At 44.8% G+C, this 27293-nt stretch overlaps 1 protein-coding gene across 5 annotated transcripts in view; it reads left to right on the top strand.

Annotated features, from left to right (window-relative positions):
• MUSK (muscle associated receptor tyrosine kinase) overlaps positions 1-25748 on the top strand; it is a 55568-nt gene extending 29820 nt beyond the window's left edge. For 2 of the 5 annotated variants that reach the window (XM_055699249.1, XM_055699248.1), the window contains 8 exons: positions 1156-1315; positions 2792-2798; positions 5577-5843; positions 10469-10644; positions 15312-15501; positions 15840-16031; positions 21420-21568; positions 23645-25748. In XM_055699249.1, the coding sequence (XP_055555224.1) occupies positions 1156-1315; positions 2792-2798; positions 5577-5843; positions 10469-10644; positions 15312-15501; positions 15840-16031; positions 21420-21568; positions 23645-24321 (1818 nt within the window). In that variant the 3' untranslated portion in view covers positions 24322-25748. Of the gene's footprint in view, positions 1-1155; positions 1316-2791; positions 2799-5576; positions 5844-10468; positions 10645-11055; positions 11080-13476; positions 13566-13902; positions 14063-15311; positions 15502-15839; positions 16032-21419; positions 21569-23644 lie in introns of all 5 variants that reach the window. The other 3 variants (XM_005441406.3, XM_027808487.2, XM_027808488.2) reach the window with 3 other exon arrangements.
• The last annotated feature ends 1545 nt before the right edge of the window (positions 25749-27293 follow it).

Genomic DNA, 27293 nt, shown 5'->3' with positions numbered 1-27293 from the left:
GTGATTTCGTCCCATGCATGTTCCCTCACCACAACTCTAAGTTGAGCTTGAGTGAGGCAAAACAAGTATATTATTTTCAGCATTTTCTTTTCAGAGAAAAACCAATCTGCTTAATAAAGTCATGATACAGCACTGATGCTTCCCTTCTTGATTCAATGATTACTGTTAATACTTTGGGAACAGACACAGAACCCATTGAAATAACGTTTCTACTAATCTCCAGGGAAGTCAGATAGATCCCTCCAACCTCTCAGATAGATGCATAGGTAAAATGTTTTGCTGGGACTGATCCAGGGAGACAACTCTCACTGTCCTTAGGGCCACACTGGTGGGACCCACTGGCAACCACATCTTGCTTGGATTACACTTGATGATTCCTACTAGTATGAAGCATAGAGCAGACAATGCTGCTCCTTCCCACTGCCTTTGCCAAGGTAGATTCTTGCTGGACCTCTTACTTTAATGAATTCCATATAAGCAGGAAAGATTTGAGGATAAAATCAAGACCAATTGGCCAAAATTAGCAGGCTCCAAGCTCATTTACCTGGAAATTTCTGATCTGGGAAAAGAGCTGGCCAAAATCACCACAGCTACAGCCCTTTCCGTATTTCCAGGTGTGAGATAAGAAAATCTATGAGATTTCTGCCAAAGTGTTGGAGTCACAGCACTTGCTTTGCTCATGACTGCTTTGGAAGTGTGGCAGTGGTTATATTAATCCAGAATCAACAACTTCCCAACTATTTATTTTCTCCGTCTGTAACTCCAGGATCTACAAAGCCACCTGATGCGTTTCCTTGCTAAGGCATGAACAGGCAAAAAGTCTACTAGTAGAGGTCCTGGAGTAATTAGCCAACTCAATGACATGAGCAAAGCTGAGACTGAAGCCCTCTGGAACAGAAAATTAATTGCAAAAGTATTGCTGAAATGTGAAATACGAGAGGTCTTTAACATTTGTTTTTGTCTGCAAAGTCAGCTGCTATGAAAGCACCAAAATAACACCAGCACCTTTAGTTCTCTGCCACTTCTACCTACTTGCTACATCTTCCTCTGCCAGTTTAAATGTTTGAGGCTGATGCTTTTAGATTTTTCCTTTTGTTTGTCGGTTTGTTTGCCTTTTTTGGAAATAGCACTCCATTGGACTTTTTGCTGTCTTAGGTTTCTGCAGGGTCTATAGTCGAAAGTGTCAAGGACAGAGTGGTTGACTCCAGACTGCAGGTGTATGTCACCCGACCTGGCCTATTCACTTGTCTTGCCATGAACAAACACAGCAAAACTTTTGGAGCTGCAAAAGCCGCAGCAACCATCAGCATTTCAGGTATGCTGGGAAAGAAGGGGTCATTAATTTTTTACCCTTGCAATTGCAGTTCTAGCTTCCCTGTGGTGGGAGAGGGAAGGGGTATTAAGTACTCTACAGGAGGAGGGAAAACCTTGGAGACCTGACATTGTGCAGGGGGCTAAATTTGAGTAGAAGTGTACCCTCCACCAGGCTATTTCCTCATATATTCTTGCAATTCGGAGACTGGCACAACTGTCACTTCCTGAATGTTTGATGCCATCTTGTACTTTGTGTCCCAGAAGCACACTTGGTAAGTTCATCCATACAGAGGAAGTTGTGGCCATGACCCAGTGCTGGTATCACCTAACAGCAAGGTGAAAATAGCTTTTGTGAGCAGTTTGGCTTCTCAGGGTGTTCATCCAGAAAGCAGAGAGGTTGTTGTAAGAGCAGTAGCCCGCCGTGCCTGGGGTAACCTCTGCTCCCAGGGACATCTCCAAATGGGGAAAGGATGGTCCAAAAGAGGAGAAATACCAATGGCCTAAGCTAGCTGACAGCATTTGTCACACCAAGAGAAAGGTGTGGGTGCTTAGTTAGAGGAAAGAGGAATCATCTGGGACTCCAGACATAAGGTGATACTGCTATTAAGCAGGCACCCACCTGCCCCTCTCTCTGTGCCTCAGCTTCTGTTGGGAAAATAACCATGCCCTTTCTTACACTGGGCATTGAAACCTAGCAGCAAGCTCTGCCCTCTAAAAGACTCAGCACCTGGTACTGTATTTTACATCCTCACTTCTGCTTTTAGCCCAGGCAAGGCTCTGCCCCATGAAACAGAGGTACAGGTGCAGTAGGGAGGGCAGATGCTTTAGGCTGGTGGGAAAAGGTGCATTGCTCCCTTCTAGGCTGTGTGTGCTCAGCAAGAGGGCAGCAGCTCCCCAGACCTGAGCAGGAGCCTGCCTTGGCCTCATCCCAGCTCCCAAGGGTCCCAGGGCAGAGGTGTCCTCGTCCCTGGCTAATGTTCAGCACTTCCTCCCCATGCCAGCACAGCCCAACTCCCCACAGCACTGCAAGTGGGGGGCATGGCCATCTGCCTGTGCTGATCCTCCACCCCTGGTTTCTCCCATCTGCTGCCTGCAGTAATTGGTGCATGGGTAACTTAAATAGAGGATGCTATTTGCTAGTTATGTAGGATCCAAAGGATATGGGTAAAAGTGTTTGGGGTGCAATGGTCCACCTCAGCAAGAACTGCATCCAACAGTCCACTTCCTCCTCCTCATTTCATTTCCCCATACATCATCCTGTGCTGCTCAACTCTTCTTCCCCACAAGAAGGTGCAAAATTAAGGACAGAATTTAGCTGCATCCTTTTCAGACAGCTTACAGGTCTCACACAGATTTCCTAGCATGACAATCTTAACACCCCATATCTCAGAGGGGGCAGTGAAGTGTTACTAATGTCTTTTTCATTTCTTTTTTCTCCTGGTTCATCACAATTCCTGTTTCTGGTGCCTGTCAGCAGAGTGGAGGTAAGAATGACTTTCTGTGGCTGCCTTAGAGTTTTCTCTGGGCCAGGGAGAAGAAGAATGATGAACAAAGGAGATTTGGTTAACTGGGCTTATATGAAGGGAGTGGGTTTCTGGGTGCTAGGCATGCAGATGACGTTCAACTTTATACAGGTGTGATTGGAGACTGGGCCCAGATAGATAAGGATGCCTCTGTATAAAGCAAGCAGTGGATTGCACAGGAGTAAGGGTGTTTAAAACATGGTAGTCAGCAGAATGTTCTGGAATAAATTCTGTTCACAGTTACACATCTGCAACTGCACTGACCTTATAAATTTACAGGTAAAAGTTTAACTGCAAGTTAAATAATAATAAATATATTTTGGTTAGGTGATCACCAGGTTTGGGCAAGAGAAGTTTAGATATCGGTTCCAAGCAGAGTTATGGATGGCTAAAGCCACACATGCAGTTGTGATGTGATGTAATCATACATGCAGTCTTGCTTGGTATTTTTTGGAATACTGAACAGTTTGGTTGGCTTTTTCTTTTAGAGTTCTAGCGTATTTCTACATGCTGCACTAGCAGCTGAGTCTGGAAGGAAAATGAGAGGATTAACCTGGAAGGAGGGCTGCGAGCTACTGGCCTTCAAAGAGCAGAGCCTGAGAAAGTCTGAGCAAATGACTTTGCCACTCTGCTGACACAGGTTCCCTGCAAAGGCCCTTGCCTCCCTCACAGGGGATTGCAAGATTGATTCAGGAAGTCTGTAAGTGATTTAGTGACTAGCCGATAACAATGGTAGACTTATGCCTTACACCTGCACTTGTAGGTGTGACAGGCGTGGGAACAGTGATCAAATGCTCAGCCCTTTTGTCCTACAGTTGTTCTCAACATCTGCTGCACGGAATTCCCTTTCTGTGACAAGGTGTTGTGAGAATCATGTCTGCTACTCCATTGCAGCCTGGTCCATGTTTCCCTGCAGGTTTTAAAAAAGCAAGGAAACAAATATTAGCACTGATGGCTCATCAGACTGCTTCTGCAGCCCATTGAAGTCAGCAGCACAGGTGCCCCACGCACACTTGTGCCCTCTTTTGCCCCTTGGGGCTCAGGAAGGACATACTTTTCAGATTAAGCACAACGAGCATCATCAGGAAAATGTGAATAATGTGACCTCTGCCATGCCAAGGACAGCTCTAGCAGTGTGCTGGGAGCAGCTCAGTGCTGTGGGGAAACCTGCTCTGTGCCAGGGAGATGCCACGGGCTGTGGGCTGTAGGACTGGTGCAGGATGCTGGAGGGTGCCTGTGTCACATGAAGGGGTGTCCATGAAGCCTTGGGTGATGCAGGGTGTCACAGCATCGCTGCTGTTTTGGTACTACCTCAAGGAATTGGTGCCTTCCTGTATATTTTAGCCAATGTGACATATATGAAAAAATAATTGAAAAAAATTTGACACGGAGCCCAAAGTAGTGCAGATAAACCAGGACCACAGAATGTCATCTGGAGTGAGCAGGATCTGAGAAGCAGACATTTGAGCATCCTATATAATCTTTTGTCCATGTACCTCCAGCTTTCTATAGAAAAACAGCAAGCACCCCCAGGGTTGACAATGGGTGACTATTTGGACAAGGGAAAAAAACAAAAGTCAAAGATACAAATAACTCTGCTGGCTGCTCCAAATGGTTGGCGTGTTGTGAATTGAACTCCCTGACCCCAGCTACACTGACCGAATGAGCAGTGGGGACAGCTGCACCCAGCCCTCCTCCTTCCTCGATTCAGCTGTCTCCTGCACACAGGGGAGGAGGTTTTCCCAAGTTTCCCCCTGCACTGAGGGCACTGCATCCCACAGGCTGCCTGAGCAGAGGACGCATCCTCACCCGCAGACCTTGCTGCCGTGGGGTGGCCATGGGAGCTGACCTGTGCATGCCCTCGCCCTACTGCTCTCTTCTGATGGCTGTGGGGAAGAAGGCGAGGGAGGGATGACATCTGTCTCCTGCTAGAGGCAAAAAATGCAGGCAAGATAAATAAACAGCCCAGAAAGGAGCTGACCCTGCTGTGCTTTTTATTGCTCCAGCATAGCTCTGGCCCCATGCTTTGCGGCAGGAGTTTTCGAAGTGGGAGATATGGCAAACAGAGGAGAAGCTGGACCTTGCAGGGAAGCATCAAAAGGAAAACTGCAGTCTTGTGCCTCTACCTCTCTGTTCTCCCACCCAAATGCATGTAGAAGAGAAGCAGGGTTGGGAGGGGTGTAGGAGCTGAGGAGGGGCAGGTAGGATCTTGGCTGGTCTGATCTTGGGAAGAATTTCCTGGCACATGTCGGGTGGAACTCTCCTGGCTCCTGCTTATTGAATCCATCCAAAATCAAACTGTTGCTAGTTAGCACAGCAAAATATCCTGAGTTATCACAGGTCTGCAGCAGGCAGCACCACTGATCTCTACTGCAGGGAAGCATGAAAACAAAACGTTTTCCCATTAGGACCTAGGGGCAGGGTGAGCGGCCATGCTAGGTCACAGTTGTGCATGATCATTCAGTCTTTTTGCCCACTTATAATGCTAGCAACTCTTGGCCAGAGCCTTAGCTCTGGAGCTTTCCAGAAGGGTGCTGAGATCACACTGGGGTTCCTTGCAGAAGTTTCATTCATGGATGGTATTAGGTATTTTTAGTAGTCATAACTATCTACCCTCTCCTCTGCCCTCTGTTAGCTTTACAGATGCCATTTTATTCAGAAACAGAGCCTAGACATCCTGCTCCTGCAACTGTTTAGGGTTGGGAACTTACCGTGTGTATATGCTATTGTCCTTGACAGCAAGCTGTACAAGGGTGATGCAGGCTACTGCAGCACGTACAGAGGTGAGGTCTGTAATGCTATCTTGGCGAAGAATGCTCTTGTTTTCTTCAACTCCTCCTATGCTGACCCAGAGGAGACCCAAGAGCTGCTTGTGCACACTGTCTGGACTGAACTGAAAATGGTGAGTTCATTCTGCCAACCGGCTGCTGAGTCTCTGCTGTGTAACTACATCTTCCAGGAGTGCAATCCCTCAGGAGCTGGGCCAGCTCCAAAACCAGTGTGCAGGTAAATGAAAAAAAAAAAAAATGCTCATCTTTCACTTTAATTTAATGGGAATGTGTAGGCAGCAGGGAAGTGGTGAGGGTCTGCCCAGACTTGCAGTAACGCAGAGCGAAAATGGGCCCTCTGGGTTTGCATGGGTTTTCTCTTTGCTCTCTCCTCTGTATGCACAAAGATGACATGATCCAGCTCCCTCTGTGCTCATTGCATAGACTGACTTTCAGACCCAGGCATCTGTGTTATGTTGGACTTTTAGCAGTCAGTGTTGAAAAGAAATATCCATTTGAATGACATAATAGATTTAAATAATTAACATATTGTTATCAGTTAAATCTTACTAGGTCAGTATGTACTCCTTATTACTGTCAAATGTAATTGCTTCTTTGGAATTTTGACTAAATATGGTTACAGTGTGTGCAAAAGATCTGACCAAGGCAATACACTAAACATTCAGCTCTTCCTGTCATGACAGAGATGAAACAAAAAAAGGTGACACCAAAGACACTGCCAGTGTAATTATACCTAGCAAAACAAACCTCCCTCCCATCTGGCTCTTGTGTCCTCCTGTATGAAGAGAAATGTGCATAGAAACAGGGCTGGCAGGGACCCTGAGAAGTCCAAAGCATCTCCCACTACAGCTAATCCACTGCTGACAGGTGTCTGTGCAACACATCCCAGTGACAGGGACACTGTTCCCTCCCTGTGCAATCTTCTGAGCAGCCCTTCCCTCATTGCTCTCTGTCCTTCCACTGTGGCCATGGAGATGTATTTCTTCCCTTCCTTTTTGCAGTGAGATTTTACATCTTCCCCAACTTCCCAGACTAGAATAAAGACGTTTTTTTCTGAGCTCTGATCATAGCTCTTGCTTTTCTGGCCTCTGAAGCCTCTGCTCTTCATCTTTCCTTAAGCACTAAGTATGTATGTACAGCCTCCAGCCCATGTTCTGTTAATGTTAACTATAATGGAATGATGATTGCTTGGTGTGCCTTGCAGAAGACAGCCCCACATAGATGTCTCAGGGTGAAGCTTTCTTTTTTCCTAACACAACTGCTGGCCACAACTGATTCATATCCCTTTTCAGCCCTGGAGGGACTGTTGTCTGGTCACTACCCATCTCACGTTTAGGCAGCTGACATCCCTGCCTAAGTGCAGGACTTTGCTCTTGTCCTCCTTGAACCACATCTTAAAACAGATTATTCAGATTTGTGTTTATCAGGAGAGCAGTCCCAAGTCTAGTGTCTCAACTAAAATACAAGTCTTCTCTGCAGACATGGCAAGCATGCTTCCAGCTGGACTTGGGCCAGATGTAGTTTACTGGCAATTATTTTTCCAGTTATGTAGGGACTTTTTTAGGACAATCAGAAACATGTTGTCTTCACAATCTGGACCTTTCTCATTGGTCCTCCTTCAGTATCTCTAAAATGAAGGGACAGAGGAAAATCCCAGTATGAAGCTTGACAATACATTATGTTCTCTGTTTGGTGTCTATGCTAGCATAGTAGCTGCATATATCGTATGAAAGAAGTATTATGTGCAAGTATCCACAGATAATTGTGCGGCCAAGTACTGAAACTTGCTTTTTGCTGGCAAACTCCTCCCTGCTGCCTTGTTGTTCTGCTCTTTGTCATTGCACCCTTCAGTACATGATCTCTCTGCCTTTTCTCAAGATGTGTGACAGTATTTATATCTGAGCCACACATGCACAGCACATTTGTCAGCTAAGGATTTTGCACAGCACTCCATGAGGCATTTTAGGGGGATCTGGGTCTTGCTTCATTTACCTCTGCTCATGAGTGACTCTGCAGGACCAGAGCTCATGGTGATTTGTCTGAAGGCCTGCACTTCATGGGCACTTCTGAAGTCAGAGTGACATAAATCAGCATAAATCTGCACTTGATCTGGAGCTAACAGGCATATCATTTGCAAATATGTCTAAATCTTAATGGACTTGCCTGGCATCATCTTTCTTCAAATCCACAAGCCAGCATTATGTTTTTTTCCCTGTAATGATTTTCCCCTGTAGTTTTAATGCAGATTTAAATTCAGCTTTCTTCATGACAAGAGCCCTGGCATGGCATCCTTCCCGTTTCCTGTTCCCAGAAGACTTCAGCTGGACAAGAGTTCTTGCAAAGCCCTAACCCAATACTCCTTGTGATAAGTCAGACATTTAATATGTACTTCTGAACAGCTGAGACCTTTTGGGGTTCTTGAACACATTTCACATGGCCTTGGTTACTTTCTATTTATCTTATCTGTTTTTAACTGACAACTTCATACCTCTCTGCAGAAACTGGCTAGACTACGCCAGTTTTCAGCTGAAATACTTAATCTATCTCAGAGGCCAGAGAATTCTCCCAGTTTTTGAGGGACGTATTTCCCTTGACATATTTCCATGTGGTTTTGTCTTGTTATTTATTCTCTGCACCACTTTTTCTCTCCCCATGTCATTTTTTATGTTAATTTTGGATTGGAAGCTAGCTAGCAAGAATAACAACTGACAAGCAGACTGAATAAAGCTTTTATAAAAATAATTAGGAGGTTAAACAAGATGAAGTGAAACAGAAGAAAGCAACATGGGGAAAAAATCCACTTAAAGTGAATTAGGATGCAATTTGATTAAAATTAGAGTTTTTCTGATTTTAATGGGAAAGTGATATCTCATCCCAGAATTCTTGATGACATCTGCCTTTTACCACTGGCTGCTTCTGTGATGGCAAAAGAAATCCCCTCAATTTCTGTTTCAACCACTGCTGATATGAAGTGACCAGGCTGCAGTGGGCACTCGTGTTGGGAAATTTCTCACTTTGGTCAGGTCTGTGTGTCTCCATTTCCTCTTAAACAATTCTTTGTGGTGCCTAAAATGCTACTGGCCCACTTGTTCTCTTTTGCTACTACTATTCTTTGTCCATCTGTCATTTACATGACATAAGATTTCTAATAATAATCTGAAGCAATCTTTGCATATGATCTCATCAAGCTCTTGCTGGTCAGGATTAAGTGTTATAATGATGGTATGAACCCAGCTCAAGGAGACTAATCATCCCTCCCTCTGGCTGCCTTGCCACACTCCTGGGATGGGTTCGTAGGTGAAGATAACCTGCCTTTAATGCTGGAGCGGACAGGATTGCAGAGGAACAATCTCCATTTTGCAATTGCACACTGAATAAGGAGCTTGTTTAAGGGTGCTCAGGCTTCAGGACTGAAGGCAGCTAATGTAATCCAGATCTCCCAAGTGTCAATCAGTGTTTCAAATGCAAGATTTTCTCATTTTTCTAGCTAAACATTTCTTTACTTCAGAAGGTCATTCCTATTCCACATGTTGTTTAACATAAAAAAGATAAATTACACCATCTGGCTGCATCCTGGCTTTTATGGAAGTGAGGAAGGAATAAAGCAGCAGTGGCTAAAACCAAGCATGGGGCAGCTGGGCTTTAATGGCTTCAGCCTGCAGACTTGAAGGGCATCCATTGCAGTTGCAGAAAAGCTGCTGCCTTGGTAGAATTCCCAATGGCTTCCATCCTTCAGGCACGCTGGAGGGTTTGCGGTGTTGGTAGTCATTACCAAAACTCATGGCCATATGCTCTTGCCAAAGCTGTTGTATAAGTAGAGACTTCATCAACACAGGAGGTGTTGAATTTGGCTGAAACCTTCACCATAGACCCCAGCAGTACCTTTCTGCATCACTGACACTTGGGAAGGATGTGGATCTGCAAAGGACTTCAGCTGAGCTCAGCAAAAGTAATCTCTGCACATGACCTCAAAGATGGTTTTGCGACTCATCCTCTCACGAACGAGTACATAAATAAGCAAATCACTGATAAATTGACTCACTCATGCAACAAATCTTCATTCTCAAACTTTTCTCAAACTTTCCGGTATGGTACAGTGTCTTCCTCCCCCAGAGCAGGTATTTCTGCTCTGTCCTTCTTCATGAACAGTTTCTGACCTAAGTAACATTCAAACATCCGAAGCACTTCTTGTCAGTGAATGTTTCACATTGTTATGGAGGTAAATGGAGGTAATACACTAGGTAGGAGATAGTTAGGTATCTTGTTTTACCAGGCACTGTAAGAATTTTGCTGCACACAGCTGAGAGATAAAAAGGAACTGAATACTTTTTGTGGATAAAAGAATAGAATTGGATGGGTGATTCTGTGAGGTTAAAAATACAGGCAAATATTTAGTTTTAAAAGGTTAAGAATTGCAGCTCACCTCCTGTCTTTTGTAGATGACATGTTAATGTGCAATTTGCAGAAGACGGGTGAGATTTTTAGAATGTACTGGAAAAAAGCTAAGATAACTCCAAGACATAATGTTTATTAATAGAAGATGGCAATAAATCTGTAGGAAAAGATACGAATGAACTCCTCACAGACTGTGGTGTGTGTTATGTTTTGAGCATAACCCTGCTTCATTAAAAGTGCAGCTTTGTGGGTTTCCTAAAGGAACCTGTTACATTTTATACAGAGTTTCCTTTATGGTACATGAGCCAGACAGTCTGACTCAAAGAAGTGTAGCCTGGTAATGGATTTCTGTCAGCCTGCGTAACCCCTGCACACCATTGCGAAGTGCAGCCATTGTTAACAAGCCATTGACTGCTGTATTTCACTGTTTTTTGCGAAATAATGTAGAGAGAATTGCCTTGCTGTAAAGGATCTCTACTGCTTTAAGGAATGGCTCTCAATGGAGGAAAACTCTCAGAAGGGGATTTACAAGCCAGGACTGATGCTTCTCAATCTTCCTGAATGCAATAGGCTGCCCAGCCTGCACCAGGACCCCAGCACCTGCACCCACATCCCTTTCTTTGGTAAGGTGGCACACGATGCCTGTTGTCTGGAGAGCTGTGTTCTTAGTAAGGGAAGTGGGAGGAAGGATGTAATCCATAATTTACAACTAAAGTCTGGTGGTGGGTACCATCCTGTCAGTGCCTGTGCACAGAACTATGACAGCCGCATCAGCCTGTCTTGTTCAGCTGAGCTGCAGGAAAAATCCCCTATGTAAATAAGGCCTGACTCCTTATTGAGAGGGTCATAACAATCTCATTGCCAAAATCAGTCTTAATGATGTCAAAATTGCCATTCAGGTGCCATTGCAAAGGAACAAGCTGCTTAAGCACCACTGGGAGGGAACTTTTTCCCATAGCACACTCATAAACAAGCATCCAGATATATTACATCCTGGAAAACCCCTCCTTACATTGTGTCTTGTCTTTTTACAGATTTTAAGAAGGAGAATATAACCAGTAAGTAGACTGCTCCAGACTCTGTGTTTCTAGAGGTGGGCATGATATTCTTTTTTGAGAATGCATCTTGCACAGTATTTTTGTGGTTTGCTCTGGTCCTGGCTGGCTGGATTAATGTTATATTACCAGGGAATGCCTGACCTTTCACATCCAAGGCATGGGGAAACTGCTATCAAGGTAATTCCAGCCCTATATGCTGTTAATGATGTGCTTACCTATGTCAGGTTGGTCTTGAAAGACCTTAATACCCAAAATGCCACAACACTCTTCTCCCAATCATCTCTGAAGCCTGGCTGTTTCTCACATGTCCCCACCATGACAAATGGTGAGACCTAGCTGTCCCTCACAGTGCTGCTTTGATGTGTGTCAGCCTCGTGCCCTGCTGCTGGTCATGGCTGAAACATACACACGCAGGTCTTCCAGCTGACATACAAAAAGTTTAAAGCTCAGCCACTGAACTTGGCCCATTGGAAAAAGGCAGAACCTCCCTCCTGCCATGCTTCTGAGCAGGTTAAGTCTCCAGATCTGGCAGTGCTGCACGGAGAGAGAAAGCGAAGAAAGTGTAAACAAGAATTTTGGGGAATTTTCTTTTATGGGAAGGCCTTGGCTCCTCCAGGCCACCCAAGCCCCAGGTGCTTGGTGCTACACACCTGGAAGACAGGCACTTCAGCAATCCATGGGCACTCCAGCATTGCTGCCCAATGCTTACAGACCACAGCTGCAGCTATCTTCTCCCTAGGGAAAGAAGCACAAGAGAGGAATGCCAGCAAATGAGTGGTGTATTCACAGAATGGTTTCAGCCACCTCTTGGGTGTTTGCAAGTTCAGGACATGGCCCGTATCTGCTGTGTAAATGTGTGACCTTTTTGTTCAGCTTTCATAGTATTTTCCCAGGGTGGCGTTGCACAGATGTGCACTATTCAGTCATGAATCAGGGAGACATAACCGTAACATTTTAGCAGTGTTGCCCCTCTTTTTTCCCACTGTTATGTGCACAAAGGTTTGGGAAGCACGAACCAAAATGTTTTCTAGCTTGCCCATCAAAATTAGTCATTAAAGACCACTTGGCCACCTTTTTTATTCCCTCTGTCCTCATTGTAGTAAGATCATGTATGAGAGCATCTACATTTCCCAGGCCACTATGGAATCAGGTTGCTTCCTCAGTGTTGCTGTTGCCCCTAAAGTTCTCAACATGGTTCCTCTAAGATTTCACACTAATGTTTATTTCAGATGTGTGCAAAATTTTGTTCATGTTGGTTAGTACTCAATCATTGCTTTCCTTGCCTCTGATTGTGAGACATTTAAAATGCTGAGCTCAGACACACAACTAAGTTCCAGGGCAGCTTAACAAGTTTTCACCTCTACAGAACTACAAGTTCTTGTCATGTGGGGGCTGCTAGCTTGTTGTGGATGTGAGACATAACATGGTAGCTTTACATATCAATCAAAGAAGTACAAGTTAGAGCATTTTACTTTGCATTTGTGGTGGATTAAATGGCTTGTGACATCCATGGCCATTCCTATACTGAGGTGTTTGGGTACCTTGGACTACAAGAACTTGTTCTTATGTTTGAGTTCACTCACCTGGAGCAAATGTTGTTATGGGTTTCTAGTCACCCATGTGTACTTCCTGGTGCCTGGTGAAAGTTCAGAAAGCTAAGCTCTTTTAAAGACTCATAACTGCCATCCTGAGCACAGAGGGTGATGCAAGAAAATAAGAGCAGATAGCCATCACGATGCATTTACTATGTTCCTCCTACCGGAGAAACAGGACAATCTGTGAACATAAGTTAAAACACGTAGCATGCATGCATGCTGGAAAACATAAGCTGGTTCCAAACATTCAGTCTAAGAGGACAAGCACTGCACAGAGGCAGGGAGGAGAGATACCACCATAGGACTTTATGAATCCCAGCCCTCTGCTACCTACCCCAGGAATGTGGGTGTCTTCCTGTTAGCACCTCTGTAACAGTGCAGGCTGAGAATCATGGAACCAGTGCTGCAGTTTGCTTTCTGCCTTGGTTTGGCATGGGTGGCTTCACTGTGGTTCTATTCTGCACTTTCTGTGTGGAAGTGTTGTGGACTGGGTAAGTGCAACACAACCATTGCAGGTGCACGGCCTGTTTTCTCAGTCTGAAAGAGCTCTAGTTCCCTCTTTGGAACGGATGTGATCATTTTACCGGATTTGATCTTATGTATTGAGGTCAAAATCCATTAAGTATGTGCAGGAGGCTAAGCAGTTCCTTGCCTGCCGTTGTCTGGTTCTTCTATGCATTTCAGATCTGTTGCTAATTGCCTCATGATCTCATGTAATGACATGAAGTTTATTGTGAGTTCTTGCTGCAGGGCATGGTCTGTAGATGCCTTGACCCCCATGCTGGTGTTTTTTTTCCTCCAGGAACTTGCTACAGAGGCAATGGCCAGTTTTACCAGGGCTGGGCCAACGTCACAGCCTCTGGTATTCCCTGCCAGAAGTGGAGTGATCAGGTACGAATCAGTGTGAGTCCCGCCAAATGGAGAGCCATGCTTGAGGTCTGCTTTTCCAAAGAGTTTCCCAGAGCTGAGCAGCCCACTCCCAGTGGAAGGGCTAAGCAGGGGACAGGTTACCATCATTCTTGAGTTCACTGGTGTTTCACACTCTGTTCCTGTTTCAATCTGCAAGTTTCCCTTCCTGTAGCAAGACATGTTCTCTGTCATTCTGACAGACTACTGAAAGGCTGTTTTACCTCTGCCTTTCTTTGCTGCTTGGTTTTGTTTTGTTTTATTGACACCCGCAGGAAAAAATTACACCAAAACGCTAATCCAGTTTGCTTCCTCTCCCAAGGCTCCCCACTTGCACAGGAGGACTCCTCAGGTTTTCCCTGAGCTGTCTGATGCTGAGAACTACTGCCGCAACCCAGGAGGTGAGAACGAACGTCCCTGGTGCTACACAAGAGACCCATCTGTGATCTGGGAATACTGCAGCGTGTCTCCTTGTGGAGATGGTAGGCAATTGCAATTTATGGTTACTGACACAGTGGTTGTTCTGGGGCCGTGCAAGGTGTTTGCATCCTGAGTGCTCAAGGCCTCACCAATCTGTTCTGTCTTCTGGATTCAGCCAGTCCTGGTTCTTCTCACGGGTTCACTCAGCATCTTTTATCAGAAGGTATAACATGTGCCTTAAAGATGGAAAAATGAAGACAGGCAAATTGAGCACCTTGCCCCAGATTATAAGGCCAAAGGATGAAATAAAATTTCCTGTTTTATTATGAATAATGGATTTGCCACACTGCGTTTTGAGGGGAAAGTAGGGTTTTGGGCTATTTTCCAAAGCTGTTTTGCTTCTGGCAGGTTTTTTTCAATAATAAAAAACTATTCTAACTAAAAACAAATCTGAAAAAGATGGAAACATCTTTGCTCTGTGATGCTGAAACTAAGTCTTTCTGTTATTTCTTGTTCAAAAAACAGAACAATTTTTGAAACATTTTTCATTCAAGATGAACAGTTTCTGAATCTCAGTGTTTGGAAATAAGAATGCTTGCACAGAACACAGGGGTACCGTGAACTTAAGGGAACACAAGTCAGTACTAGTTTAGCTGGCCTTAAAAAGAACAGTTTAAATTTCTTTTTGTTCTTGATCATTGCATGTACAGATTAGTATTTTCTAGAATGTCACAGAAAGTACTCAGCAGGTAGGTACCTGAATATTATATTTTTTTCTAATGATACAGCCAAATGTATTTTACACTAGTTTACCATATTTGCCCCATAAAGACACAGATGCAAATTGTTGAGGCAAGGGGATATTTCAGGAAAGTATCACTGTGTACTTACTTGGTCTTACTCTCCTTCCTGCAGATTCCTTTTAGGACACATGATAACACACTGTGCTCTATATTGTAGACCATTGATCTTTCTCTCTGCAGACATTACTATATTTGAATACTGTTGAGATCATCAGATGTGAACTCTCATCTGTAACTCTTGCAAACATTCCTTACCAGAACTGTGTTTGCAGCACATTGGGGACTCTGTCTTGGTCTTCACCAGATCCTGGGTTTTTGCATTTGGCACCAGAATGGGTTTTGCTTCCTACAAACCAGGCTTCCCTACTATAGTCCTCTCATGCAGTCATACGGCTGTATCTGTAATGTCAGTAATTTCCAGGACATCAGTCTGACTCTGTAAATACTTGTTAGAGAAAGCCCTATAAACTAGCAGAGGCATAACATTCTGATTTGTTTTGCATTACAGCTTCATTATCACTAGGAACAAGAAAACCAAATGGAAAGACTCCAAATCTTCCCCCTCTTCCTACCTTTTCCCCTACATACTCCATGACTGTTGTCATCTCAATCATCTCCAGCTTTGCCCTGGTTGTGATTTTCGGCATTGTCACCCTGGTTTGCTGCCGTCGGAGAAAGCAGTGGAAAACCAAAAAAAGGTAAGGCTTGGGCCTTAAGGCAGCAAATTCTGCTTTGAAAGAGGACTTGCCTGTTTCTGAGAGCACAGTCCTGCAAATGCCTGGTAGGGTGTGAGCAGCCCTCCCTTTGCCTGTGGCAGCTCAGTGCAAGCTCTGGCAAGTCCTTGTGGCAGACTAGATGCTGGTCTGGTGACTGTTTTGGGGACATGGCATGACACCTTGTTGCAAGGCTCTTTCAACAGCTCGGCTGCACCTCCCTTTTCCATCCTTGAAGAAACTAGCCTTGGAGGAAATGCAGATCGTTATCTCCCAGTTAAAGGCTGTGCACACACTGACTGAAAACTGCTCTGTCATTTCAGAGATTCAGAGACACCAACGCTCACCACTCTGCCCTCCGAACTCCTGCTGGACCGGCTGCATCCCAACCCGATGTACCAGCGGATGCCCCTTCTCCTCAATCCAAAATTGCTCAGCTTGGAGTATCCCAGGAACAACATTGAATATGTGAGAGATATTGGGGAAGGAGCATTTGGGAGAGTCTTCCAAGCAAGGTAAGCAGCCTGTATGAGTCCTTTTTAACTGGAGGTACCTGGGAAAAATTGGCAGTTGGACAACAACTTATCTGGGCACTGGAAATCATTTATTCATTTACTCAGATCAAGATCAAATGCATGTGTACCAAACAGTACACTCAAGCTTGAATAATTGTTCCTGTTGTCCACTGCTTCCTGTTGATATTAAACTTTTGTCACAAATGGCCTTCCTGTTCTTCTCTCTAGTATATGTAATGTCTTACTGACATACCGAAGTCTGGTGTAAAAGCTTACCTAAATTTATCATCACTGGTTTTGCCAAGAGTATTGCCTGTGACATGTGACCTATTGTGAAATTCCTGCATTTCCCAGTACTTGCAAATTGTCTGTGTGTGGTATCCTCCATTATAATGACAACACTGGTCAGTAATTACCACAGAGGGCAATGTTACGTTATAAATGTCATGCTACAGTTAGGTTCTGACCCGGTTTCCATTTGATTCAGTGGCAAAACCAAACCAAACCAAAAATCTCCTAAATACCCAACCTACTTAGGCCAACATTATTTTTTTGTGTGTCCCCCCTTTAGTTACTCATTTTTTATTCTTAGAGTTTGCAGCCATCGTTGCCTGTTTTAAATTTAAGATATTAGATGAGATCCCAGTTCTGTTAAATCTCATGGGATGTGAGACCATACACTTCTTCATATGTGAAAAATGTTTCGTTGAAAATCCCAGAGATGAACCCAGTGCTGCCTAGACTGAAGTGGATGGAGAGTGTCTAGTTAGCCTTGACAGAGCATGTAATTTCTTCAGGACAGTCTTTGGCCAGTACTTTACTCCTCAGAAAGTCTCACCCCCAAGTTCTTGAAGGAAAGTGGACAGACTGTCCAGTTTCATGTTTACTCAAGATAGTTTTCTTTGTCCTTTACAGTTAACAAGTCTTGGATGTGGGTGATTTTGTAGCTCTATCTGGAGTAGTGTATGATGACCTCAGAAAACCCAGGGGAGTATCAAAGTCCCACTGGGCCAAGACCTGCCTGGTGGAACCAGTCCCATGGACTTCAAAGACAAAGGACCCTAAGGACTGTCCTGCAAAATGCAGTCATAATTTCAGATACTTTTAATGTTTATAGTTATGCTGTTGATGTATCTGCTAAGAAATGAGTTATGCACAGGTTAAATGTGTTAGAGCAGGGAAACAGTTTCAATAGCTCTGATGGATTTTTTTTCTAATGAAGGGATGCATTTTTTCTAATGGAAGAAATGAAGGCATACTTTTCATTAATACAGAGAGGGCTAAAAATAACAAAGTTTGAAGGGCACGCAGTGGGAAAATTGCAGACACTTAGCCTGTGATTGATTGTTAGCCTGGATGGCAAAGTCGAATGCATCCGAGCTTGAAACGAGAACAAAGCTGCAGGAACTGTGCCGCAGCTGCGCTCGGGGCGCTGCACACTAACCAATGCAGGAACACAGTGCAGCCCTCATCCCAACCTCAGCACAACTCTTGGGATGCCACCCTGCAGAGTGTCACCTTCCTGCTTGCACAGCAGGCGTCTTCACCACACCGTGGGTGCACAAGCAGGGCAGGCAGTCTTTGACTCTGTACTGCGATCTTCATTATAATTTAAGTGCTGCACAGACCCTTCTGGGCTGGAAATGACTCTCACCCACATCAAGCAGGAACTCTCAAAGGGCATTCAAGTGTTACTAAAAGCACTGGGTTAAGCAAGTGCTAAAGTGGTGTAAAGACCTTTCATGTGGATTTCATCCCTCCCAGTGCTGCAATTTCTTTTAATTAAACCTTTTTGCTATTTTTAGTGGAAACCAGGAGAAAAAGGACAGGGGGGAGAAGCAACACATCTTCTTAGCCAGCATTTGCAAAGTGAAGAGTACCATACCCTGAGAAATGTCCGCTGTCTGTGGCTCAGGGAAGGAGCCCCAGAAATATTGCTTCTAAAGGGCTTCCTTATTTTTATTAATATCTCTGTCAAAGTCCCTTCAAGGCCTTATATTTCCAGGAAACATTTAAGGCACGGCATTTCTGTGCACCGCTGGCAGATCAGCGCAGACTGCTGATCCAGTAGTGCCAGCTGTGTATCCCTCCAGTTTGCAACAATCACAACTATTGTTGCCTTCCCATCTCAGATGGATAATATGTACTTGTCTACATGTGTTAAATGGACATCTCAAGCTAAGTTTAGCAACCTTCTTACTTCTACTGGTCTCATGTTTCTCCCTCTCCTGTAAACACAGCTATGCACATGGTGCCAGTGATGCCTTTGCCAATTGGCTTGCTGTGAGTCCTGATTCAGTGTTTACTCACTCCTGGGTCAAGCAACATGTTAGGACAGGAAGTGTCTGGCTATCATTTACTAGCTTCTCCTGAGAGGCTGCCATCTTCACTGGGGGCAGCTTCACAGTGGAAAGGATGAGGAAGTAACCAGTTATCCTAAGATGTTCTTAAAGCAAGACTCAAGACCTTGTTCGGGTCTGTCCCAACTGGGTTGTGCCAGCTGACTTAGGGTCTTCTGCCTGTGGGAAGACCATGCTGGCCCCACGTGCCACCAGTGGAGCACCAGCCCTGTACAGTTCAACACAGACCAGCATGCAAGTTTTTTCTCAGAGCTGGAGCTGTATGGTCCAGGCTAAGCCCGAGGCCCCGGACTGCCTAAAATCCTGGGTATGGGGGTCTTTTTTAGCAGTCTGCTAGGTCCCCACTGCAAAGGCACACCTCATCATCTCTGCGTGTGACAAGCTGTTCCTAAGGTCAGAATTTCTCAGACAGAAGTCTCATATTGTTTCCAAATGCAAAGCATGTTTCTCCAAACCACAACACAACAAGCCGCTAGCAATTCAGAGCACTCTCCTGCCCACATACGATTTTTTTTCGAAGGACAGGGTAAAGGTTGGTCTCCACCAGCCTCAGTAGGTATTAATTGCATCATTTAATGTCTAATATGGAAGCTATGTGATGCTAAGGAAAATGTGGGACAGGACACAGACTCTCTGTTGGTAGGCTTGGGGTGAAATCCCTAACTGCACCGCTGGTTAGTTCTCTGAACGGCAGGTACCTAAAAGCCAAATGCTGCCAGTGTTGTACAAATCCATTGGTGGTGAAGAAGGCAAGGACAGCTGCTGTCCATCCTGTGCACCGTGGACATTTCTCGTAAGCATTTAGATAATAATGAGAGAGAATACCCAAGGTAATTTCTGTTGATGCATCCCAGTTCTAGAAGACATTTACCTGTTTTCTAGAAAGGACGCCACGTGCTGATCTGCTGCCTGAATTTTCCTGGTTAATTTCAAAAGCAGCAGCTTCCCACTGCTCCTGCGTAGATGTGCCCCCTAGCCCTTTGTGCAAAGACTGTCTTCTAGACACCAAAGGGTTCAACTTCAACAGCTCTCTGCCAAGACTGCAGAGTCTGCCTCTGTTGTGGGTCAGTGTGGTTTTCCCAGGTCTGCTAAGAACTGGGCTGAATTAACATATGAGTTACCAAGGATGAAATTATTTGCTGTTGCCTGAAGGCCCATTATAAGGCTTTGTGCATCTTAATCTCACCTAAATTACATTTAGGTTAATTTACATTACAGAATTTCAGTGACGACTAGATGGATGGTGAGTAGAGGGATGGATGTACTTCAGGCGTTAGCCTGGGGTGAGTTTCTTTCTTCCAAGAATGTGAAACAGGGCTGTGCCTGCCCCTGCTTTGGCACTGCACTAGGTCTGCACTAGGTTTGCTAGCCAGTGATGAGTGGTAATCTACGATGAGGCTGTTTGGAAGAGATAAAGACTCTCCTCATTTTACTTTTAAATGCTCTACCGGTTTCTGCAGACAGTTGCTGCTGACTTGCTCATGGACTGAGATTAGGCAGAAGCTGGTAGATGCCACTATTTCTCCCCTCCTACTAGATTGGAACCTCATTGCCAGCACAGGGGGAAAAAAAGGAAGACATTTTGCTGTAAATGAAGGCAGTAGTAGACAAGTGTGGAGTCTGCTTCTCTGTTCTGGCTTGCCAGACCGCCTCACCCAAGTGTCTCAGCTGTGATCTGGCCACCTGTGAGATTCCTTTCTTGATGGGCACCCTGCCATCTTCTGACATTTGACATTTACAGCATCCAAGTGCAACTGTTGTGACAGCCATATGTCTGGAGTAGATGACAAGGAAACTGGAAGTTTGCTTTGGAAATCGGAACCTCCTCTTGGAGCTACAGAGCAGTAAAATAACCTGGTATTTGAGCAATGGTGGGCAGTTGGGCTAGCGTAGTAACATGACACGTAAATGCACGTCACTCTCCATGGGCTCTGGCTGGCTACCTGTAAGGAGTGCGTTTTAACTGCAGGACCCCTGGGAAGAATTTGCGTGGGCAACAAAATGGACATCTGAGGTTTGACACATCTTTGAAGAGTGGAAAGTTACTCTTCTTTGGCAATAGCTACCTCTAAATCTTTGGCAAGCCCATGTAATTAAACTTGTTGAGGGCACAGTGACCTGTGGATAAGAGAACAAAGTGAGCCTGTAATCGCTTTAAGTCAGGAGGCTTTGTTTCTGATAGATTTGTGTCCCTAAGCTCCAGATGAAGATTCACCAGTGTCTTAACATGGGTGTATTCACACGTTACATTGCTCTTCAGACAGGACACACGTATACTTTGTCCCCTCTGTCCTGTCATCTGCTTCCACTTGCAGGAGCATAGCTGTTTCCTAGACCTCAGCTCCAGCACATTAAATTCAGCTGGAATTAGCTCACGGGTTTATAATAACTTGTTGAATTACAGGCACACACATATGCCAACAGTGGCAAAAGGGTATTTTCCTTACAAAACCATGGAAACATGCTTACTATAATGGTTACTTTCACTCTAATAGTAGCCACATGTACCAATACCATCATTGTGCCAGGCATGGGACAAAACACAGTGAAAAGAGGTTCTTTCAACATTCTAATATATAATAGGTTTGTTTTTAAGTCTGGTAAGCTCAGCCATGACACCTCAAAAGCAATTTGTTTGGACTGAAGAGTCCATCCTGACCTCCATGAAGTTTCTGATGTGACACCAACCCAGGTAGATGCTATTGCTCACCACCCTGTTATTTGTTTATCTCTTTACCAATCATGGTGAACAGTCTGTATGCAGAAAGAGCAGTGGCCAAAAAAAAAGCTATATTGGGTTTAGCCTCCTTCAATTAAATTAAATGTCTCTGTACTTTGCAATGCAGACATGCCCAAGAGGTGAAGATGGTCTTTCATGTTCCTTCATTCGATGCTGGGGCCTTCCACTTTTTCATTTTTGTTTTCTTTTTTTTCTGTCAGCCTGTCCATTTGCACCAGAAACAGAGCCTACATTTAGTGTGCATATGCATCCATCACTGATGCTTCCCTTTCTCCTCTCTTCCTGCAGGGCCCCAGGGCTGCTGCCATATGAGCCTTTTACAATGGTGGCAGTGAAAATGCTGAAGGAAGAAGCATCTGCAGACATGCAGGCTGACTTTCAGAGGGAGGCAGCCCTCATGGCAGAGTTTGACAATCCGAATATCGTCAAACTTTTAGGTATCTGAATGCCCACGTACAGGGTACCACCTTCTGCAAATCCGCTGTGGGGTTGTTGGGGGTGCAGGTGCAAACGCACATGCTTGACTGGCTTGGCGCTTAATGCAAATGGCAGTGCTGGTCTCTTTTGTGAGAGAAGATGCCTCTTGCAAAAGAGGTGAGCTTTTCGATGTGCTAGTGCATGCTCTGCTGAAATGTCTGTCACAAGTGTCAAAATGTAGGTCTGATACTGTTGTGTGAATGAAAAGGATCTTGCATTGTAATGGAGTCTCCTTGTCCTGCACTGAGTACGTTGTTGACCATCTTGCTGCCTAGCTCTGCTTCCAGTTTAATAACATTGGCACAGATATCTTCAGGGAAGGCACGAGCTTCCTGGAGCTGTGATTTATTTTTCAGATACTTAAAAAAAGACGAGGAACAAGTCTTGTTACTTTTATGGGTCCCCACTTAAAACTGTGATGTCTGAACACGCACTAGCATTAAAAAACCAAAATGAAACAAACAGAAAAAGGCAACTGCAAAAATTATCCCTTCCTTCCTTTCCCAGGGAAAGGAAACCCCAGTTTATTGGGTATTTCAGAAAGTCTTAATGATGTAGCTTGGCTAATAGGGTGTTCTTCTGTGAAGAAAGCTGCTAACCAAATTTTAATTCAGTCAGTTTTCAGTTTTTGACTGAAGTGGATGTTGCTAGCCACCTTCACATAGCAATTCTGATTTAAGTTGTTGTGTGCAGATTGGAACCCTGTGAACAGGCAGCTGAGATCATCATTCATTGCAATAGGAGGTTCCACAAAATTTGGAAATAGATAAATCCCATTTTTGGGAAAGCTGGGTTGCTACAAGTACTTTGGCTACAGAAAAGAAAAGCAGGAAATGCCCCAAACTCAAATAAACATTGTGTTTATTGTCAACACATTTTAGGTCCGGAAAGGGCAAAGGTACAGGAACAAACTGGTTTCATATTGTGGGAGTGTGGAGAAAACAGCCATGTTGTTGAAGACAGCTTAGATGATAAAACTTTCACATACACTCCTCATGCTTGTCAGATCCTGATTTTATCACACTGGGAACAGTTATCTGTTTTTCCTCAAAGATTCAAGTATTAGGTCATTGACAAGAATTTCAGATTTCACAATAAGTTGGATGAACCATTGCTAAATGATGGCCCTAAGAAAGCAAAACACATACATTTTAAATGCTGGCTTTTGATCGTTGGCAATTTAATAATAAGCAGACAAATATTTTTTGCCATATCACTGTATGCTCTGTAAAACTGATGGGAGCGGGGTCCTGTACTGATTCTGGCCCCAGGTAAAGCTGATGTAGGGTCAGGCATGTGTCCTTCACTGGGACTAGGTTCTGCATCTATTAGATGTGGTAAATGTCTCCTTCCTGATGTCTGTTTTTAATTTGTCTTTCTTTAATTTTTTAGTATCTGTCATGCCAAAAGTAATTTCTGCAACAAACATTTTTTTGCATGATATGTTAAAAAAAAAAAGAAAAATCCAGAAGAAGTTGTAGTGGGAATGTCTTTGCGTTTCAGATAACCCACTGAAGCCTTGAACATGCCCCTTGTGATTACTCCTGAAGTCTTCCTGCATATGTGTAGTCCCTACATCCATATCATTATAAGTATAATTGCAACAAACAAAAGAATTAAGAAGTGCAGGGATCAGAATGATAAAGGTTACTTTCTTAAAGTTTGTCCTTCCAGTTGCACCCGGGGAGAGGTAATACTTACATTAATGCCAGCTTAAGCAGGATTGGGGTCTTAACTAATCCTAGGTCCAAATGTATATCTTTTTCCTGGGATGTCCAGACAAATCAGGCAACTGCATGATTTATTGGCATCTCCCACAGAGCTCAGCATTAGATCCCTGGTGAAGGAGCTTCAAAGACACAAAGGGATGCATGCAAACTTGGTGGCACTTGCATGCTTCACCTTTCTTTCCGTCCCATCATGCATTGTTGAAAGTCTCCCCTTTGTGTAAGTGTTTTTGGATTTTTTTTGGTTTTGCACAGCAGAGCCCACTTTGCTACCCAAATGACCGGTGTGTTGTGTCTATCTTCTTCCAGGTGTGTGTGCTGTTGGGAAACCAATGTGCCTGCTCTTTGAATACATGGCATATGGGGATCTAAATGAGTACTTGCGTGACCGCTCACCCCGCAACCTCTGCAGCCTGGTGCATGGTAGCCTGGATGCACGGATCAGCCTCTCCAACCCCCTGGCGCTGTGCTGCACCAGCCAGCTCTGCATTGCCAAGCAGGTGGCTGCAGGCATGGCGTACCTCTCTGAGCGCAAGTTTGTCCACCGGGATTTGGCTACCAGGAACTGCCTGGTGGGGGAGAACATGGTAGTCAAAATAGCCGACTTTGGTCTCTCAAGGAACATGTATTCGGCTGACTATTACAAAGCAAATGAGAACGATGCCATCCCCATCCGCTGGATGCCCCCTGAGTCCATTTTCTACAACCGCTACACCACAGAGTCTGATGTATGGGCCTATGGGGTGGTGCTGTGGGAGATCTTCTCCTATGGCATGCAGCCCTACTATGGGATGGCTCATGAAGAGGTCATCTACTACGTGAGGGATGGGAACGTACTCTCCTGCCCAGACAATTGTCCTCTGGAGCTCTACAACCTGATGCGCCTCTGCTGGAGCAAGCTGCCTGCTGACCGGCCAGGCTTTGCCAGCATCCACCGCATCTTGGAGCGCATGTACGAGAGGGCTGTGGCCACCCCGTCAGTCTGAGGGGTGCACCTGGGGACGTCCCTGGGTTCACCCATCCAGGCTGACTCGGACCAGCCTGTGGGGTCCTGAGCAGCAGCTCTACGCAAAGCCCTGCTTTAGGGGGAGGAGAAACAACTTCTTCTTTGCCAAGCAAGAAGTGTGGACTGCACCCCACTACAGTGGGCTATACCTCCCTGAGTGGAACTGTACCTCCAAAATGACAGTGCTGTCCCCTGGCCACCAAACCCAGACAGCTGGGTTTGGTGAGGGTGGTGGCTGTGCCAACTCATTACCTACGTTAGGCATTTCCAGGAGCAGAGTTCCCCAGGGAAAGCAAACCAACATTTTGCTGGTGTCACTTCCCTTCCTCACAGGTCCCTCCATATCCTTCTGCATTTATGGTCCTGGCGTTCACCTTTTCCCTCCCTTCCTTAAATGTTTTCAAGTATTATTTGAAAAAAAACCAAACAAATGATTGCAGAAATCAGTCTTTTTGGGGATATTGTTATTATTTTATTTTTCGTACTTACTTCCTTTTGTAGAAAAAGGATGTTTCTGAAGCCATAGGGCACTTTCTTTTTCCTTTTAACTTCCATTTCCTCTTTGACACTCATGAACATAACATTGACAGAGTAAAAAGAGGAGCCTGCAGGACCACTGGCAGCTGCCTGCATCTCATGTTACATGGACAGGCAAACTCCTGTCAAGCATGGAGCCTTAACGTTTTCAAAAGTGGAAAATCCGCAGCGAGGTTCATTTAATGTTTGTTAAGATCTCATCCAAAAACTTGCCTCAGTGAATTGCAGCCACGAGGCTACAATTCACTGCCTTCCCCTGCAACAAAGCCAATTGGTGTTAAGGGAGAAATTCAGGCCAAAGGCCTGGTCCCGCACCTGGTAGATCTCTGAGTTGTATCTGTTTGCCTTTGCCTGCCTGCAGTATGGTCCTCACTGCATCCAAAGCAGGAAGAAATGCAGCCCCTCTTGCAGAAATGTGGCAGGTTATGCTACTTACTTCTTTCCTTTTCCTTTCCAGTCTTTGCCTCCTGTTTCTGGTTTTCCTTTCCTGACAGTAGCTCCTAACCCCTGTGAGCTCCTACTACAACGTTTGCTGGCCACCTTTCCTTGTGCTGCAGTTTACAGGTGCAGAAGTAAAGAAGGTGGAAGCCTGCCATCAGCTGCCTTCAGAGACAACCTGCCAGTTAGGAGAAGGTGGAAAAGGGTGTGTTCACACTCTACACGAGAAATGTTGTAGACTGTTCATCTGTGGGGCAAAGATGAGACTGCCTTCATTACACATGGTCCGCAGCCCATCCCCAAACACCAAATGTTGTTTCTCTGCTAAAAGTTCTCCTAATATGATGGATGCTTCAGTACCAGAGAAAATTATATTCCTCTGAGGACAGGTTGTGCTGGTTAGTTCCTTTGGCTGTGAGAAGCAGTTGTCCCAGAGCCTCATCACTGATACGAAATATAGCCAGAGGCAGGGATGTGCATTATCCTGGCAGAACAGGAGTGCTAGTGAGTGAGCGGTGAGTGTGGCTTCCATAACTGGGACACACTGGTTAAGTCTATTCAAGAAACAGCAGTTAAGAGCAGCCTTCTGTAGGGCTTCTGTAGGATACAAGGAGTATCCTTGTTTTCTGGAAGGTAGGCTTGAAAAGCTCTGCCAAACGTGAAGAACAAAACTGGAAAGCATGCACCTTCCTCTGCTGTTTTACTGTAATGTGAGCTAGTTGTCTGCTACATCATAAGGTTATTTTCTTCTTTTTTCTTTTTAAATAAGCATAGTTCATTCTGGTTGTGGCCACAAGAGCATAGTTCAGTGTTTTCAAACCACTGGTGTCAATTTCACTTGAAGCAAAGAACTCACAACTACCCAAGACTGTGGGAAGAAAGAGGAAGCTCTGTTTGGCCTGCAAAATGTTGAAACGCTAAAAATGCTTGGATATCTGCACAGTGAGCACAAAATGACCTGTGCTATCTTTCTCATTTAGCAGTTCTACCATCATGCCACTATGACAGAAGAGCTTACTGAGGTTTAGATACTAAAAAAATATCCCCCTGAGAACCCCAAAGCCCTCTGTTTAAATAAAATAGTGACCGGAGATCCTTACATAGCTCCTGTTACCACATTATGACCGCCTCACAGTCCTCAGTGTTGAATTCTGTTAGGTTTTGTCAGTTACCTGGCTGTCCTCCCTGTGCTGCAGCAGCAGGGTTGAGGAGGCAAGTCTGAATGGATGCGGGGTGAGCTGTATCCCCAGCTGAGCAGAGGTGCCTGCAGCCTCTGCCAAGCTGAGCCCCACTGCACAGTCCAGCAGCTGCTCCATCTCCGTAATGGAAGGTGTAAATTCAAGAGCCTTGCAGTGCTTGTGGAAGCAGGGGTTTTGCCACTCTTTTAGAGAGGGCATGGCCAGACCTTGTATGTGGGTAGTGGTGTGAGTCCAGGTACTCGGCACCTCCTCTGAATCAGCCAGGTCTCTTAAACCAAGAAAAGGGCGCAAGAACAGGTGGCAAAACCTGCAGCATATGCTAATGTGAACATACTCATTTACAGTCTGAAGAACAGTCTGCTTTTCTTCCTTCTAGGATCCCAGTGCTTTCCTCAGTTGCTTGCTCTCCATTTCCCCCAGCTAGACTGCTTTGAAACCACAATCATGGTTTTCTTCTTGTTTTCATGTGGGATGAAGTTATGTGCCTGTAATGTCACATGCTGTGAAGTTTCCCTCACTTTGTGGAAGAAGGACTTCCACTAACTCAGAAGGGTAGCCCTTTTCATTGCACTTTCCTAGCCCAAATTCTTATCTCAGTGACCCCATGTTCAGGTCAACGCGGGCCTGCAGTTACGAGTGGAAAATTCAGTTTTTCTTGTCCAGTATTGCAGCCTTTGCACTATAAACATGCACCGCAATGTGTGGTAGTAAGTGACTGCAGGTTGGGTTGGAAAATGCTTCCTGCATTGTAAGAGGAAAGACATAATTTCAAGATCAA

The sequence above is a fragment of the Falco cherrug genome, chromosome Z (assembly GCF_023634085.1).
Source record: "Falco cherrug isolate bFalChe1 chromosome Z, bFalChe1.pri, whole genome shotgun sequence".
Taxonomy (NCBI): domain Eukaryota; kingdom Metazoa; phylum Chordata; class Aves; order Falconiformes; family Falconidae; genus Falco; species Falco cherrug.
Note: the sequence above shows the minus strand (reverse complement) of the source record. Positions and strands in the feature narration are given on the sequence as shown.